Source organism: Paroedura picta, chromosome 8 (assembly GCF_049243985.1).
Source record: "Paroedura picta isolate Pp20150507F chromosome 8, Ppicta_v3.0, whole genome shotgun sequence".
Taxonomy (NCBI): Eukaryota; Metazoa; Chordata; class Lepidosauria; order Squamata; family Gekkonidae; genus Paroedura; species Paroedura picta.
In genome coordinates, this window is record NC_135376.1 from 98490859 (window position 1) to 98508957 (window position 18099).

At 46.6% G+C, this 18099-nt stretch overlaps 1 protein-coding gene across 9 annotated transcripts in view; it reads right to left on the bottom strand.

Annotated features, from left to right (window-relative positions):
• FGFR3 (fibroblast growth factor receptor 3) overlaps positions 1-18099 on the bottom strand; it is a 148085-nt gene that overhangs the window by 93760 nt on the left and 36226 nt on the right. For all 9 annotated transcript variants that reach the window (XM_077350913.1, XM_077350914.1, XM_077350912.1 and 6 more), the window contains exon 2: positions 13907-14170. In XM_077350913.1, the coding sequence (XP_077207028.1) occupies positions 13907-14170 (264 nt within the window). The remainder of the gene's footprint in view (positions 1-13906; positions 14171-18099) is intronic.

Sequence of the window (18099 nt, forward strand, 5' to 3'; positions counted from 1 at the left end):
AGGAATGGTAGAGGACAGGAAGGCCTGGAGGATCATTGTCCATGGGGTCGCAATGGGTCGGATGCGACTTCGCACCTAACAACAACAAGGTATGACAATGGAACCAAAGCTAAGGTTCAAAGGGCGGTTTCATCCACTGTGCTATAACCAATTGTACCAACCACTGAAGTATCAAACAAGGATCTGGGGAAAACATATGCAGTAATCCCTTTTAAAACTTCTGGGATAGTTTATGAGCAAAAATGGGAACGCTCTCTATTTCCACATGGAACAGAGCCATGGCTGTCAGGTGGGTCCTTAACAGTGAAACAGCTAGAATCAAGTGGATCAGAGCTAACAGGTATTCTAGAATTAAATTAAGCAGACAAGTATAGGGACAGATGCCTCTAGCTCAGTGGTTCTCAACTTGGGGGTCAGGACCCCTTTAAGGGGTCAAAGTCATGGCTGGGCAAGCAGCATGGCCAGGGGAGCGTCATCCTTGGTTTGCCCCCTGCCCTTCTCTCCAAGGGGGCCCCAAAGTGGCCGACATCGCTCTTCTTCCATTCCATCCACACAACAGACAACAGACTTGCGGGGTAGATCGAGATAGAGCATTCATCTGTTTGGAGCAGCGGAAAAGAATGAGATGGGCAGAACTGAACTGAGAAACCCCAGGGGGAAAAAACAATGTATATACAATCATGAACCATGGATCTTCACGCCATTGGTCAGTTTCGGTTTAATTTCTGTGAAAGAACCCTTGCATAGTTTTATAGTTGGAGTCACCACAACATGAGGAACTGGATTAAAGGGCCGTGGCATTAGGAAGGTTGAGAACCACTGCTCTAGCTCTACCCCAAGCCTCGAATCTCACCCATTTAAGCTCATAAGAGTATCAAGTTTTCGACTCTGACTCTTGTTTACCAATGACAGTTTCAGGCAGCAAATATTCTTTGTTTAGATCTTCTTGCACTTTCCAGGCTCGCAGGACCAATGCTGGTCTGCCTGTCTGCACCCTAAAACGGGGGGTCATCAACGGTACCGGGCGACCGGCAGCCGCGCCTGCCTCCTCCCCCACACAGTGAGAAGGAAGGGAAAGAGGCAGTCGCGGCCGACGGCAACACACAGTTGCAGCGCATGCGCATTAGCGCCCCTGGTGACAAAAACACGCATGTACGGCAACTGCACCCATGCACATTAGAGCCACCTGGTGGCGAAAAAGCACATGCGTGGCAACTGCGGGTGTGTGTTTGCGCGGCGTCTGGTCCGTCGGCTCTCCCCCCACCCTCGGAGGCGGTGCCTGACCTCAGAAAGGTTGGGGACCGCTGCCCTAAAATACAAACAATTGCTGGTAAGGGCTGGCCAAAGCGCCAGGAGGGACACATCTGCACCACTGCACCCTAACCTCAGTCAGCAAGACTCTATGATCGTCTCTAGTATCACTGCTCATCTTTATAATGATCAGCTCTGCAGGCAAAAAATGCCTACTTTGGAAAGTGGACTCTAAGGTGTTGTACCATTTTAAGGCCCTTCTCCAAACCTCCTGAAATATTTCCAACCCAGGGGTAGCCAACCTCCAGGTAGGGCCTGGAGAGGTCCTGGAATTATAGCTTATCTGCAGAGTATAGAGATCAGCTCCCCAGGCAGAAAGGGCTGCTTTGGAATTGGGGCATGGTTGTTGTGGAGAAGAAACGTGTAAGGCCTCCCACACAGGTTGTTGTTGAATTGAAGCACTTGAGGTCTGCTTCACTGGGTTGTTGTGCAGATGAAACAGGAGACAAAAGATCCTCTGCAACAGCATCCAGTTTTGTCTGGACAACAACTCTGTGCAGCAGGCCTCAAATCTGTAGAAAGTCACAAAGAAGAAATACATATGGCTTTGCTGTTTCTTCCCTCCTGCATCAAGACGGGCTGGAGCAGTATTTTAAGTGAGAAGGGGCTTTTCTGTGGCCTCCCTGTCAGCCAACTTTTTGGCAGAGGGGGTAAGCTTCCCTCCCCCCACCAAAAGGAAAGTACAAGTACCCCCAACAGACTCCCCTGCGTTGCTCTCAGAAATGCCTCAGTCAGGGGCTGTTAGAGGCTCCTTCACAGCAGGCCCAAAGGGGGGGGGGAGTTCACTGCCTTCTCCCTCTCTCACACACAAAAATACAACCATGCCCACTGTTAAAGTCAGGCAGGAAGGGAGGCGGAGAAGCCCCAAGGCAGACAAATGCTGGCAGGGGCTCGTGGGAATTGTAGTCCATGAACATCTGGAGGACCACAGGTTGACTACCCCTGCCTTAAGGCCAAGCCAGCCTGGCCAAGCCTCTGAGGAAGGGGTAGGCTAGTGCCTCTGCCTGCTGTCCTTGGGAGGCTCCCAGAAGCCTACCTCCATCCCTGACGACATCCAACAGCGAAATGAAGGCAAGTGGCGTCGATGGGCTTGTGGGGGGACGGACCTGAGTGGGGCTGGCCAATCAGAGGGCACACAGACAGGAAGTAAAGTCTGGACAGCCCGGACAGGCCCCAGACAGTCTTCGCCCAGGAGGCTGTTTCTCAAATATAAGTTAAACAAATTGTTAAGCATAAGTGCGTTGAAGAAAGTAGGGAAAAGCACTAGGCCACTCAGGTATGAACTAAATCATATCCCCAACGAATATACAGTAGAGGTGACAAATAGATTTAAGGAATTAGATCTGATAGACAGAGTGCCTGAAGAACTATGGACGGAGGTTCGCAACATTGTACAAGAGGTAGCAACTAAAACCATCCCAAAGAAAAAGAAATGCAAGAAATCAAAATGGCTGTCTGAGGAAGCTTTACAAATAGCTGAGGAGAGAAGGGAAGTGAAAGGCAAGGGTGAAATAAAAAGATACACTCAACTGAATGCTGAATTCCAGAGAATAGCTAGAAGAGATAAGAATGCCTTCTTAGAATCATAGATTCATAGAGTTGGAAGGGGCCATACAGGCCATCTAGTCCAACCCCCTGCTGAACGCAGGATCATAGAATCATAGAATCATAGAGTTGGAAGGGGCCATACAGGCCATCTAGTCCAACCCCCTGCTCAACACAGGATCAGCCCAAAGCATCCTAAAGCATCCATGAAAAGTGTGTATCCAACCTTTGCTTGAAGACTGCCAGTGAGGGGGAGCTCACCACCTCCTTAGGCAGCCTATTCCACTGCTGAACTACTCTGACTGTGAAAATTTTTTTCCTGATATCTAGCCTATATCATTGTATTTGTAGTTTAAACCCATTACTGCGTGTCCTTTCCTCTGCAGCCAATGCGAAAAGCATCCTGCCCTCCTCCAAATGACAACCTTTCAAATACTTAGAGGGCTATCATGTCCCCTCTCAACCTCCTTTTCTCCAGGCTGAACATTCCCAAGTCCCTCAACCTATATTCATAGGTCTTGGTCCCTTGGCCCCAGATCATCCTCGTCGCTCTCCTTTGTACCCTTTCAATTTTATCTACGTCCTTCTTGAAGTGAGGCCTCCAGAACTGCACACAGTACTCCAGGTGTGGTCTGACCAGTGCCGTATACAATGGGACTATGACATCTTGTGATTTTGATGCTCAGACTTCCTAAAGCCCATTTGACTTCACATTCCAGGATGTCTGAACAGTCTTAAATGAACAGTGCAAACAAACAGAAGAAAACAATAGAATGGGGAGGACCAGAGGTCTTTTCAGGAAAATTGGAGATATGAAGAGAACGTTTCATGCAAAGATTGGTATGATAAAGGACCAAAATGGTAGGGACCTCACAGAAGCAGAAGAAATTTTTAAAAGGTGGCAAAATTATACAAAGGAACTATACAAGAGCGAACTTAACATCCCTGATAACCACGATGGGGTAGTCACTGACCTAGAGCCAAACATCCTGGAATGTGAAGTCAAATGGGCCTTAGGAAGTTTGAGCAACAATAAAGCTAGTGGTGGTAACAGCATTCCAGTTGAGCTATTCAAAATCTTAAAAGATGATGCAGTAAAAGTGCTACACTCAATATGCCAGCAAATTTGGAAAACTCACCAATGGCCACAGGATTGGAAAAGGTCAGTTTACATTTCATTCCCAAAGAAGGGCAATGCCAAAGAATGTTCAAATTATTGCACCATTGCACTCATTTCTCATGCTAGCAAAGTTATGCTCAAAATCCTACAAGCCGTTAACCTCCAGAAGTACAGGCAGGATTTCGAAGAGGCAGAGGAACTAGAGATCAAATTGCCAACATACGCTGGATCATGGAGAAAGCTAGGGAGTTCTAGAAGAACATCTACTTCTAATTCATTGACTATGCTAAAGCCTTTGATTGTGTGGAACACAACAAATTGTGGCAAGTTCTCAAGGAGATGGGAATACCAGAGCATCTTATCTGTCTCTTGAGAAACCTATATGCAGGTCAAGAAACAACAGTGAGAACTGGGCATAGAATCACTGATTGGTTCAAAATTGAGAAAGGAGTTCGGCAAGGCTGTATACTGTCGCCTTACCTGTTTAACTTGTATGCAGAGCACATCATGAGAAAGGTGGGGTTAGATGAGTAACAAATTGGGATCAAGATTGCAGGGAGAAATTAAAAGACGCTTGCTCCTGGGGAGGAAAGCTATGGGAAATCTAGACAGCATCCTAAAAAGCAGAGACATTACCCTGCCAACAAAAGTGCGTTTAGTCAAGGCTATGGTCTTCCCAGTTGCAATATATGGCTGTGAAAGTTGGACCATAAGGAAGGCCAAGCATCAAAGAATTGAGACTTTTGAACTCTGGTGCTGGAGAAGACTCTTGTGAGTCCCTTGGACTGCAAGGCAAACAAACCGGTCAGTCCTAGAGGAGATCAGCCCTGACTGCTCCTTAGAAGGCCAGATCCTGAAGATGAAACTCAAATACTTTGGCCACCTCATGAGAAGGAAGGACTCCCTGGAGAAGAGCCTAATGCTAGGAGCGATTGAGGGCAAAAGAAGAAGGGGACGACAGTGAATGAGGTGGCTGAATGGAGTCCCGATACGATACGATAACATTTATTGTATGTAGCCAAAGGCCATTACAAAACACAATTAAAACAATATGGCACAAATATAAATAAATAAAACAATATTTCTCCAATATTGTGTACCTAGAAATGTAAACATGGACAACTAAGTTACAATAAAAGGGATAAAATGGTGTATCAAGGTGGAAGCTCCTGTAAAAATGCATTAGCTCGAATCTTCCTGGCAGCCAGAGCAAAAAGTGCCACCCTATAGGAAATATAGGGGTCGACATCTGATACCAGATATGTGACTTTGTTAAAATCAGAAATAGGGTGTGAGTTTGGTAATAACTTGGCAAGGAATGGAGTCACTTAAACTACTGGTCCCCAACCTTTCTGAGGCTGGGGACCGGCAGGGCATCGGGCCACGCCCGCGGACCGCACACACGCATCGGGCCGCGCCCGCACATTTCGCATGCGCAAATGCACCATGCGCGGCCGAATCGTGCCGCGCATGGCGCATTCGCTGCGCGGCCGCGCATGCGTGATGCGCGGCCCAGCCTTGATTCCCTCTCCCCGCCCTCCCGCAGTAAGAAGCTTCCCGGGCCACAAGCTTGCGGCCTGGGAAGTTTTTTACTGCGGGGGGGGGGGGGCGGGGAGAGGGAGCCGCGGCCCGGCACCCTGGCCTTCGCGGCCTGCAGTTTGGGGACCACTAACTTAAACAATTGCTGCAAACTTAAATGGACTCCGGGGAATGTCAGAGGTCAGGAAGGCCTGGAGGATCATTGTCCATGGGGTCGCAATGGGTCGAACACAACTTCACACCTAACAACAACAAAGTGCATTTTAACTTACTAGACTACTGAGGAAGAGGTCAAAACACGTCTAGTCTTTATTCCTCATGTTTCATGTGTTATTGATTGTATTACACTGTATATATATAACTGAGATTTTATCACTATTTTTAACTTTTATTTTAAGTTTTTTTATTTATTATATAGTTATGGTTGGTTCTTATATGCCACCTATCTCTACCAGAGGGAGTCTCAAAGCAGCTTACAATTGCCTTCCTTTTCGTCTCCCCACAATGGATATGCTGTGAGATAGGTGGGGCTGAGAAACCCCTACTGTGGACCCTGCGGAAGGCATATGTCGCTGATGTGGTTACCACAGATGGAGAAGGGAGTAGGGACTTGGGGAGGGAGCCTCACTCATCATGTCTCTGAGTTTGTTAAAGTTTGCCCTACGAAAATCCAACATCCGCGCCTGGCTACAAGTTTCCTTGGCTCCCCATCTCAAAAGGAATTCTATGAGGACATGGTCACTTCCCCCTAGGGTCCCCTACCTCCTTCACCTCATCCACCAACTCTTGCCTGTTGGTCAGTATTAAGTCCAGTATGGCTGAACCTCTTGTGGGTTCATCTACCATTTGATAAATGAAATTGTCAGCCAGGCAGGTCAGAAACTTGCATGACTGAGGACGCTTCGCAGAGTTTGTTTCCCAGCACACATCTGGGAAATTGAAGTCACCCGTGATGACAAGGTCCTGCCGCTTGGATATTTTCTCAAGCTGCTCACAAAGTGCAGCATCCACATCCTCTCGTTGGTCAGGCGGTCGGTAGCAGACACCAACCACCACACTGTTTGTTTTCCCCTCGCTTATTTTCACCCAGATGCTTTCCACTGTAGATATGCTCTCCTTCACTAGAATTTCCTGACAGGTAAGCCCTTTCCTCACATACAGTGCCACTCCTCCACTTCTTTGATCTATTCTGTTTTTTCTGAACAGTTCATGTCTATCCACCATTACATTCCAGTCATGAGAATCATTCCACCAAGTTTCTGTGATGCCTACTAGATCATACCTTTCCATCAGCATGAAAAGATCCAGCTCTCCCTTTTTATTGCCCATGCTTCAGGCGTTAGTATAAAAACATCTGAATCCTTTTACTTTTGGTTCCCTATGAGCTGGCCTTGCCGGTTGGGCTGCCTCCGATAATTTTCCTTCCATACACTCCCTATATTGATCGTCTCCTTCCCCTAGTGGCTTTAGTTTAAAGCTCTCCTGATGAATCTCCCCAGGTTCCTGCCAAACACATTCTTCCCCAGTTTCGATAAGTGCAGTCCATCAGGTGCTAGTAGGCCTTCCTCAAGAAAGCCTATCCCATGGTCCCAGAAACCAAATCTCTCCTGCCGGCACCAACTACGCAGCCAGTGATTCACCTCCATTATCTTCCTCTCCCGACGCATTCCTCTTCCCTTGACAGGCAAGATTGAAGAGAATACCACTTGTGCCCCCATTTGATTGAGCTTCCTCCCCAGATTTTGATAGTCTTTTTAAATAGGAGCGATGGTATTCAGGGACATATCATTCGTTCCCACATGGACCATCACAAATGGGTAGCGATCTGTAGATTTGAGGAGTTTGGGCAGCCGTTCTGAAACATCTTTAATTTTCGCCCCTGGCAAGCAACACACCTCTCGGGTTAGGGGGTCGGGCCCAGCCACGTGGCAATCCATTCCTCTTAGCAGGGAGTCTCCAATTACCAGTACTCTCCTTTTTTTTTCTTCTCAACTCCATTTCCTTCTGTCCCCGTGGCCTCTTCCCTTTGTCTTGGACTTTTTTGGGGGACCTCTTCCCTTGTTGACCCTTGCACCTCCTCTGCAAGGGCCTGAAATCTATTCTGGAGCTCCAAAGGCCCCGAGAACTGTCTCGTTCTTCGCCGTTGAGTCTTTTTCTGAACTGTCAGCAGAGGCTCCCTATTGTGGTCAATCTCCTTATCCTCTTCAGGACTAGTTGTATTGTCTTTATTTCGAGTTGCAGGGCTCTGGTCTATGAACTCCTCCCCTTTCTTACATTGGGTCAGAGTAATAATTCTGTTTTCTAATCCCCTAATCTTTTCCTCCAAAGGTCTTACAAGCTTACACTTGGGGCAGCTGTAGTCCATCTTGTCTTCTGGGAGGAAGGCAATCATGTCACACTCATTGCAGATGATGGGATGAGTGTTCTGGAGGTCCAGTGTAATGTCTAGGCAGTGCAAGTACTAGGGAAATATAATCTACTGATTCTAATTGCTCGGCCAAGAACCCCAGGCTAAGAGCCACAGGCCAAGAGCCTCTGGCGAGGAGCAGCCTTTTTTAATCCTCCCAACAATTACCCAGCAATCACCTCACCCAGGCAGCACAATAGCCTCACCTGATCAGCAGCAACTCTCCCCAGTAGCTCTCTCCACGTGCTCTCAGTTGTCTGAGCTCTCCCCCCCCCCTTTGCTCGTGCAGGAAAACCAAAATAAACAAGCAGCCTCGTGCTCCATCCCATCCCCCTGGCTTGCTTTGGCTGTAGAACAGCAGGAAATAAACCCCTCTCCAACTTTGTGCGCTTTCAACGTCGGCTGTAGCTTCATGTCCACCACTCCCCTCCCCCCTCTTAGCTTCCCCAATCAAGCAATTAAGTATAGAATGTGGTCTGTTTCAATTTGGGGAAAAAGAAGGAGGAAGACCCAGGTTCAGTTTGACAATGGGGGAAAAAAGGAAGTGCAGAACCAGCCCAGGTCAGGGAGTCATGGTGGAGTAGCGAACCCAGTGTAAGTAGGTTTGAAACCTCTGGCAGTGGGAGGAACACCCCTCTGGCTAACTAAGCAACTCTGTGAACCAGATCTGATGTGGCCAGAATGGGGCAACTAAAATGCCTTAAGTGCAATCTGTCTTCATCTTCCCCACTACTCTGCTGAGTACAGAGAATGGGAGGGGATGCTTAAAACATCATATTTGGCTATTGGAACTGAAAAGAGTTCCTGAATGACATCTGGCCACTGCCCGCAAAGGGACACAAGAGCAGTGTTTTGGCTGACTCCCTTCTGGCAAACAGGACTACCCTCAGATGCCCTCACAGATCAAATATATCCCCAATACAGACAAGATTGATTGACCATTTGTCATCCTGCTCAGACCATCTGAGTGAGTATTTAAGGATCCTGCAATATGAATTGCCTTTAGTATTGCTCCCATGTCCAACACCACCTTCCAGACTGCTGACTTTGGGACATTGGTCTATCGAACCTGTGCTCCCTTGTTGATTAATATAATACATAGGCACTGAACCAGAACCTTCTTATTCCACACAACCTCTGAAAGCAGGAACAGAGCCAAGCAAAGTTTACACAGCTCCCAGATGTCACACAACCTTGTCTGGGAATCATCCCACAGCCATAGGGTTGACAGACCTTCACAAAGGGCTCCTCAGGTCAAGAGTGACACATCGGTAGTCAATGTGTACTGGGGTTCCCAAAACGCAAACATGCACTCCCCATGAACAGCATCCCAGTCACCAACCATCACTAGAGGGATCTGTTTCCCTCAGCACCAAGAAGCAGTGATTTGAAGAGTGAATCGCAGCATTGAAGCACCTTAAAAACCAAACTTACAGTGTCCACATCTGGAGCCCGGCTGTCAAATTACTGCCGAGGTTGAAGCCATCAATTCTAGCAGACTTTGGATACTCCTAACCAGCTGCCAACACTGCCCCAGGAATTGGTTCACTACAGGCTTAAGGGTTACAACCTTCTCCTTTTGCAGGAATTTTCTTCCCCTTGTTGAATCCAACAGTGTTCCAATAAACTGGGAAGGGATTTACCAAGACTGCTCTGAATTAACTACCAACCCTAACATTCTATAGGTGTTGAGGGGTAGATGCACTTGATCACACAGCTGCTCTTTAGTTATAGCAACTAGTAGCCAATCAACAAGGTACAGGAAAATGAAGCAACCTCATTCTCTTAAGTACACTGTTATCACTGACATGCATTTTGTGAATGCAGTGAGACCAAAGGGAAACAAGGAATAAGGGAACACTCTGGAACCCTGTCTGAAATGCAGGACTTTCCTATCCAAGGGATGGACAGAAATATGGAAATGAGAGTTCTTAAGATCCAGGACTGCAAACCAATCCTCTACTGACAAATCCAATGACTTATACAAGGGAAACCATATGAAATTTAGATTTTTTATTAACTTGTTTAGATGTTGAAGATCCAATATGGTTCACAGACCTACTATTTTATCAACAAGAAAAAATCTGGTGAAAAAACCCTAGAAACTATACCCCCCCCCCTAAAAGCTCTTGCAGCATGGTCACAAACTCTGGGTATAGATTATCAGATTATCAGACCCTATTTTTATATGTCTTATACATATTTTATGCCCATAAATGGTTATTGACTGACTGATTATCAGATGCCGTATGAACCACAACACAACTAGGAGATCCAACAAGTAAACCTGTGGAAAACTAAGGCTTTCTCAAGCAGGGTTTCATGAAACCCTGGGGTTTCTAGATGGACCTGGAAGGGTTTCCCAAATGGGTGTGTATTAATTAATGTCCATATATTTTAAACATTTGTTAAAATGTATTGGGTGATATGACCATATATGGTCATGTCGTACCACCCACCCCTTCCCAAAATGGCCACTGATGCGCCTGAAGGGGTTTGGGAGGAGCCCCGGATTGGGATATACACAATTATGCTTCCCAACCATATTCTGCACGATCCTGCCACTTCTGATGTTTCTCGAAGCCTGAAGAATGTTTCAGGGGGTTTTCAACAGTAAAAAGGTGACAAGGGCTGCAGAACCGAAGTCTCCAAGGAGTTATGGTTCGAAGTCTGGATCAAATAGGACAACCGACTCTTAAACCCCACAAATCCCAAGGCCTTGTGGGCAGTTAGTCAGAATATTTGTCGTTGGGTGCTGAAATAAGCAATGTCTGGTGTATAAAGAAGAGAAGAAGACTCTGCAGGGGGCAGGAAGAAGACGGTCTTAGAGAGGATAGTGAGGTCAGGACGGTCTCGCCTGTTAAGTGTCTTTCCTTGTCTGTCTCCAGACTGCTACTCTTAGGGGCAATTTCCTGCTTCTTCTCGGAAGCCACACATTCAGTCTCTCTCTCCCTCTTAGTTAGGCATGTAGTCAGCTCCTATCTCTGTCTCTTCTCTGCACTATTAAGTATGGCAATTCCTGAATAAACCTTCACCGACTCTTAAATCAGGGTGTGCAACCTCACTACCTTACTTACTCTGCTAACACTGGGGTGGCTATTCCCTTTACAGTTGCTGCTGGAACTCTGGGCAGGAATTCCCTTCACACTTCTGTGAAGGGAATTGGAATACATATTGAGGATTCGTGTTTGCCTGTTGAGGTTGCTGAAATTGCTGCTGGAACTGACACCGACCTCTGAAGAAAGTGGTTGCAAAACTATGTTGTCATTGCTGGAACCTTGGTATAAGACCCGAGGTAGCTGAGAAGACACTAAACAATTTAGCTATCAGCCAATTTTACTTTACATCCGTTAGGACCTGGCTCGTAGACCCCCATTACCATCAAACTGGGGCCCCCAGCTGGACCCTCACCACCCTCCATTTCATGCCTGGTTAATAGCTGTAAATATCTTTAATTTCCAGGCACACAGGGATAACTGGAGTGATGGTTACTGATAGGTTTTCAATGTATTTTAAATTTTAATGTGTACTGTTTTTTTAACTTGTTGCGAGCCGCCCTGAGACTACTTAGAGAGCGGGGTCTTATCAATCAATCAATCAATCGAGAAGAGGGTTGACCCCTTGAATACTAAGTCTTCCACCTTGCACTTTGTTTCAAGCAGCCACATGGTGCTTTGAAGCCATGAATGCCTTCTGATCATGATTCCTGAAACTTTGGAATGTGCTGCAATCTCAGCAGAATGTTTACCTGCATTAAACTCTTGTTTCGACAAGCTGATAGCCTCCACCTGGATCACTCTTGCCAAAGACTTCTGGTCCTCTGGCAGCCTCTCTGGATACTACAAGAGACTCTCTCATAAAAATAACTGATAGTCTCCCATTATTGTTTAATAGTTGGCTATCCTATAGTTCAGTGCTGTAGAAGAGCAGACCTTTTTGCCTAAGAAATCAATTTGTCTACCCTCTCTATTAATGGGTGCATTTCTCCCCCGATTACCAATAGTGGGGGAGATGAGTGGAAAGGAAGCTATCCAATTCTTGTCACACTTTGTATAAATTCTCAGTTTATTCTCAGTTTCCTGTACAGATGAAGGCTTCGACCAAATAGGAATGGTGAGTTCCATTGGTCCCTCGATGATGGGGAACACCATGGATCCCATTGAATCCAAATATAATTGGCTTAAAATCTGATCCTTCATCTTACTGTCCAAAGTAGTCAACTTAATTTATAAGGTTTTCACTATCCAAATCATTTGTTCCCCATGTAAATGCACAGGTGGGGACACAGGTGCCAGATCCCCTATCATATAATTGGAGGAAGGTTCTGATGCTGAATCCAAATCCCCTTGGAACACAATTGAACACATAGCATGGAATGCTGAAACACAGATCCCAGCAGAGGCTCCATGAAGCACCCTTGTGGCAGATGAGGTTTTGCAAATTGCTGGGGACATCAACATAAATCACACAATGGCTATAAAAACACATAAAGGCCACAATTCAAAATCTCCTACTAAGATTACCAATAAATAACTATTAAATCAGTCCTAAATAAAACTTCAGCTGCCTGCTGAAGATCATCGGCGGGGGGGAGGGGGGCTCACCTCCCTGATGAGTCTGCTTCATAATTTCTGGGGCTGCTACTGAAAAGTCCCTTTCCCCCAAGCACCAGCCACTGAAGCAGCCACTCAAGAAAACAGCAAGCAGGTCACTGCGGGGAGAGGGGGGCTCATTGCCCAGTCTCCTTGATCAACTTGCTTCTATCTAAGCACTCTCTCTCACCTTGACTCATGCTGGGAGAGGGAGCGAGAAGACAGATGGGGAGAAGGCCTTCTTCACCTCACTCCACCTCACTCCACCATACATGCTCAGACACCTGAAAAGGTTATACCTGATGTAATTATATCTTCTATCTTTAACCCCCCCCCCCCCGCTCCGGAGGAGCGGGAGGAATGAGAGAGTAAGGGCATGTGGGGAGGAGTTAGGGTGGGCCCTGTCCGGGATAAAAACTCGGGGGGCCCAATCAGGAGCCGCAAAGTGCGGCTCCCCATTGGCCGCTTGCCCGAGCCTCGCTTGCCCTGGCTGGGGAGTCACCGGACAGACAGAAGACGCTGCCTGCCCGGTGAGTCCTCCAGCCGCCCTCCTCCCACTAGGGAAAGGAGCAGGGGCGCTGCGTCGAAGACGTGGTGTCCCTGCACCTTTCCCACCGCTGGCATTTTCCAGCTTCTGCCGGACCCAGGCGCTCCTTCGCGGCAGGCCCACCAGAAGCCTTGCCGGCCTCCCCAGCCCTTTTCCCGGACGCTGCCTCACGGAGACTCCCAAAGCTCGCCTGCCGCCGCCGCCATTCGCCACCAACCTGAACTCATGCTCCGATGTCGGCCGCACACCGACCACAACAGACACCATGGGCGACGCCCTCCGGCCTTCCACGACACCGGCACAGCCACCCTGCGACCTCGCATATGGACCCCGCTGCCCTAGCCCAGGTCAGTACCGCCGCTGTTGACTCCCCAAGCCCCGCTGCCCCACCCACACGCCCCATGCCGCCAGAAGCCTTTCGCCATTGCTGCCCCGTTCCTCCACCCCTTCTAGCACCCATTTTATTGATCTTTAAAATGGCTTTCAATCTAGTTAATTAATAGATTGGGTTGGGCAGCACACAGGACATAAAGCAGTCACATGGAATTCACTGCCACAAGTAGGGGTTGCAGCTACAAGCATAGACAGCTTCAAGAGGAGACTAGAGAAACATAAAGAGCAAAGGTCCATCAGTGCATTCTTCTGAGGCATTTCCTGCTCCAAAGAGTTGAAGAGAAGCCAAGACTGCCTTTTTTGCTTGGCTGAAGGAAGAAGTAGGGACCAGGAAACATTTTGCGGGGAACATTGGTGCTTGGGCACCATGCTGTGGATCACCAATTTAGATATCTGTAATGACATGGAGAAAACTAAAGAAAGAGAATGAACATTGTCATTCTTGGACTTACCAGTTACTCTAACTGTGAAGTTCCTGAGCATTTCAAGGGAGTGCCTTGTTTTACAACTGTACAGGCCCGTGTCATCATAAGACACATTGATAATCCTCAACAATTTTTGCCTAATATGAGTCCGGTTAGTGGGCGATATCCCAATACCATCCTTGTACCAGAAGACAGACACAGAAGAGCCTGGAGTGTCACAAGGAAGCTCGATGGTGTCTCCACTTCCAAACACCAGTTCTTCAAGGAAATCAGGTGCACTTCGTAAGTAATCTAGGGAGGGAGGAAATTGAGAAGGCATTTACTTATTTAGCCAAAAGATTTCCAGTGCAGCTTTTCTCAGGAAAGGCTTAAAGAGGGACACAAGAAAAACACATAGCAAATATGCAGCAGTTTAAAACCAAAATATTGAAAACATCCACTGGACAAATTCAACTATGCTAAATGGCTGAAGAAATTACATTTCTAATTAACAGTCACAACTCAGTAAAGGTGATTGTTGGATTTCTGGAGTAGTGGATGCAAACTTTACACATTGTGGCAGAGCCAAAGAATATTGGGAAATAGTTTTTCAAGGAATAAACAAGTGTTGCCTTGCTCCCCTAAATGCTTCCTACTGAATGATGTAGACCAAGGCTCCTGTATGGTTGCCAAGTCCCCCCTTGGCCACCGGTGGGGTACTGTTACCAGATAGAGTTGGAAAACTGGAGATTTGGGGATAGAGCCTGGGGAGGACAGGGACCTCAGTGAGGTACGATAGCATAGACTCATAGAATTGTAGAGTTGGAGGTATCCATAAAGGCCATCTAGTCCAACCCCCCTGTACAATGCAGGATCAGCCTAAAGCATCCAGGATAAGTATCTGTCCACCCACTGCTTAAAGACCACAGTGAGGGGGAGCTCACCACCTCCTTGGACAGCCAATTCCACTGCTGAACTACTCTGAAATCCCCCCCCCCAATATTTAGCCAGCACTGTTCTACATGCAGTTGAAAACAATTAATGCAGGTCCTCTCCTCTGCCGCCAACAGGGACCTTTCCCTGCCCCCCTTGAAAATGACAACCATTCAAATACTTCAAGAGAGCCATACTGTCCCCTCTCAGCCTCTTCTTCTCCAGGCTGAACAGTCCCAAATCCCCCAGCCTTTCCTCACAGGATTGGTCCCTAGACCCCAGATCATGAAGCTCCACCCAAAGCATCCATTTGCTCCAGGGAAACTGATCTCTGTAATCTGGCAATTTATTTATTCATTTATTATATGGTGTACGTATAATGTAGCCAGAAGATCCAAGGATTGTCTGGCAGCCAGGCAAGAGACATTTGGAAGTGGCTTGCCATTTCCTGTCTCTGCATCATAATCCCTAGTGTTCATTGGAAAACTACCTTTTCCCCATAATGCAAATTGGGCTATACAGAGGAAATATGCAGTCACATCTGCAGAAACTAGTGCCCTGGCAATTACACGTTTCTTCTACACCAATGGTAACCAGTACATGCCAGCAGCCCTCAAAGTATTCAATGGGAAACTAAGTGCCCAACTGTTCTATGGCATCCCTATTTGGATCAACACTTTTAACCAAGCAGTCGAAAGTACCCAATCAGTCTTCCTTCGTAAAATCCTTGGGACCCTGAACTGTGTCTCTTACGCAGTCCTATGTCTAGAAACCAGACAAAGACTATTGGAAACCAGAGCATGGTTGTTAACAATCAAGCTCTGGCTTCGCATTCATTTTAGATCTGACCCCAGTAGTCTAATTTCCCTTATGCTATCTGAACATGAGTCATCTACTTGGTTGAGACACATTGAGGGAAAAATAAAATCTATAGGAATCTCTTTAGACTCCTTGTATCAGGTATCTGAAAAGACTGCATTTAATTCAATTAAACGCAGACTGTTAGACATAGAACTGCAGGAACTTAGCAGTAAAGCTAGAAACGTTTGCTCGCCATTGAGCTTGGGGATCTCACCAAGCTCTCCGCCCCTAGCTGTGTATTTCTACCAACTAATCATCCCACAAGAGCGTAGAGCATTCATGTTAGCTAGAACTAATGCTCTACCTTCTGCTGTTCTATATGGGAGATTTCAACAGATCCCGTATTCAGCTAGGTTGTGCCCCTGTGGACAATGCTGTATAGAATCAATTACACACGTTTTCTTCCATTGTCCATTTTATTCCTCGATCCGAGCTAAACTTCTTAACTCATTGCTGTGTAAAAGAAAACTGCATTCAGGTGTACGTAAGATTCAGTTTCTTTTGACATCCCAGAACCCTGATATAACTGAACCAGTTGCAAAGTTTTTATATCTTGCCATGAGAAATAGTGAATGTATTATGTCTTACCCTAAAGCATGATCTTTGCCTTTGTTTTCACTAGCAGTCTATCCTTTTGCACTTTCCCTTCTTATATTGTATTTTATATGCTATTATTAAAGGCTTGTTGTTGTTGGAAGAACTACCACCCAAACCTTTGGAGGTCCCCCAAACATTAGCCAAGGTCAACCCTGCTTAGCTATAAAAGTTCCGAGGATTGGGTCTGCCTGGGTTATCCAAGTCAGTTGGAGATGAGCTATAATTCTGAGGAATCCCCAGGTCCTATCTGGAGGCTGGCACCTGGAGGCTGGCATCCCAGCACCTTTCCTGGTGCCTACCAAGTGCTTTTAGAAAGTGGGTGGGGCCAGGTGAAGCTTCTGACCAGAAAGATTTGTCACCGGCCACTGGAGATTTGATTGACTATGCAGATTTATAAATATGTTGCTTTGGCCGCAGCTGTCACCACAGCATTAGGATCTTTACATGTGACTAAAAATAAGCTGCAACAGCCTTTTCCTTGGCTGTGTCAGCCATTCTGAAGTTGTGCCCACCATACCAGGTCAGACTTCCAAAGGTGTCCACAGGCTCCAAAACATGGGGACCCCTGATGTAGATATTCTTCCCAAAGGTACTTCAAGCTCTTGTTTTAAATGTCCTAACTTCTACAAGATTAGTCTTTTCTAGTTATTGGGAAAGGAACATGATTCTGAACAAATTTGTACAGTTGAGTAAATTAACCCATATGTTGAATGGTAAAAAATGAAGATTAGATAAACTGAATGTTATCCTGATCAGGATGATAAATTAAACTTAATGACTGTATGATTTGTGTATAGTATTGAAGATGCCCTTGTTAAGTTTTGTATCCAACTCTCTTTTCTATTGCATCATAATGTTTAAAGAACTCGTGTCAGGAACTAGGCAGAAGACACTCTGCGGGAAAACTGTCAAGCCAAACCTTGAGACTACCGCTTGGTGAAGTCCAATAGGAAAGCTTAATTCAGAGTTCTACTGCAAAGGCACTACAGGCAGAGTTCACTGAAGCAAACGTCTTGGCAGAGACACAGAACAATGATTCGAAAGGGCCTTTATACATGTGTCCAAACAGGGGAGGCGGACGAGGGGCGGGAAGGTACAAGGCGGGAAGGTGCAAGGGCGGGAATGGCCCTAGGTTGCCAGCAGAACCCTGTTTTGAAGTAGAGAGGGTAGAAGTGTTGATACATTGCAGAGCTACAAGGCCATTCGGGGCCGGATGAGAGCAAGTAGAGATAACACCCAGACACTTTGGTTTGCAGAAAAGGGAGAATGAGCCAGAGGCCTTATGGCCACAGGATGGGAGACTCCCAGGATTCCAAGGTAAAACAGGGGTCAGGGATCTGGATTCATGGCAACTTGGTAGACGTGGTGCAGAGTAATCAGAAGTGAAACAGGGCATCACACAGATGGGATGCCACCCCTGAAAAGCCCATTTCTAGAAGATGAAAGCAAGATCTTAATTACTGGGTGGGTTCATGAGGTAGAGGCCTGGTCTCAAAGCACTTAGGACTGCAAAAGTAACAGTTTCAGTGGTGTCTTGAAACAAGCTGGAAGTCAGTAAAACTTTCCCAAAATGTACAAAGTGCATTTCTAATCACTTGCCCCACACAGACTATATTGCAGTAGTCCAGTCAGGATGTAATCAGATAATCATGACTACATCTTGCATTTCCAGGAATACTAACCAGAGCTGGTTAATAATCCACCTCTCTCCCCCGCAATCCATAGGCATGGATCTAAAAGCAACTCCAAGGGAGCAATTTGCTGTTTCAAAGGGAGTGCAATTCTCTCTAGAACAGGGAACACCCTCTTCTTCGATTTGCCACATTGATAACCAACTGTGTTTTTATACT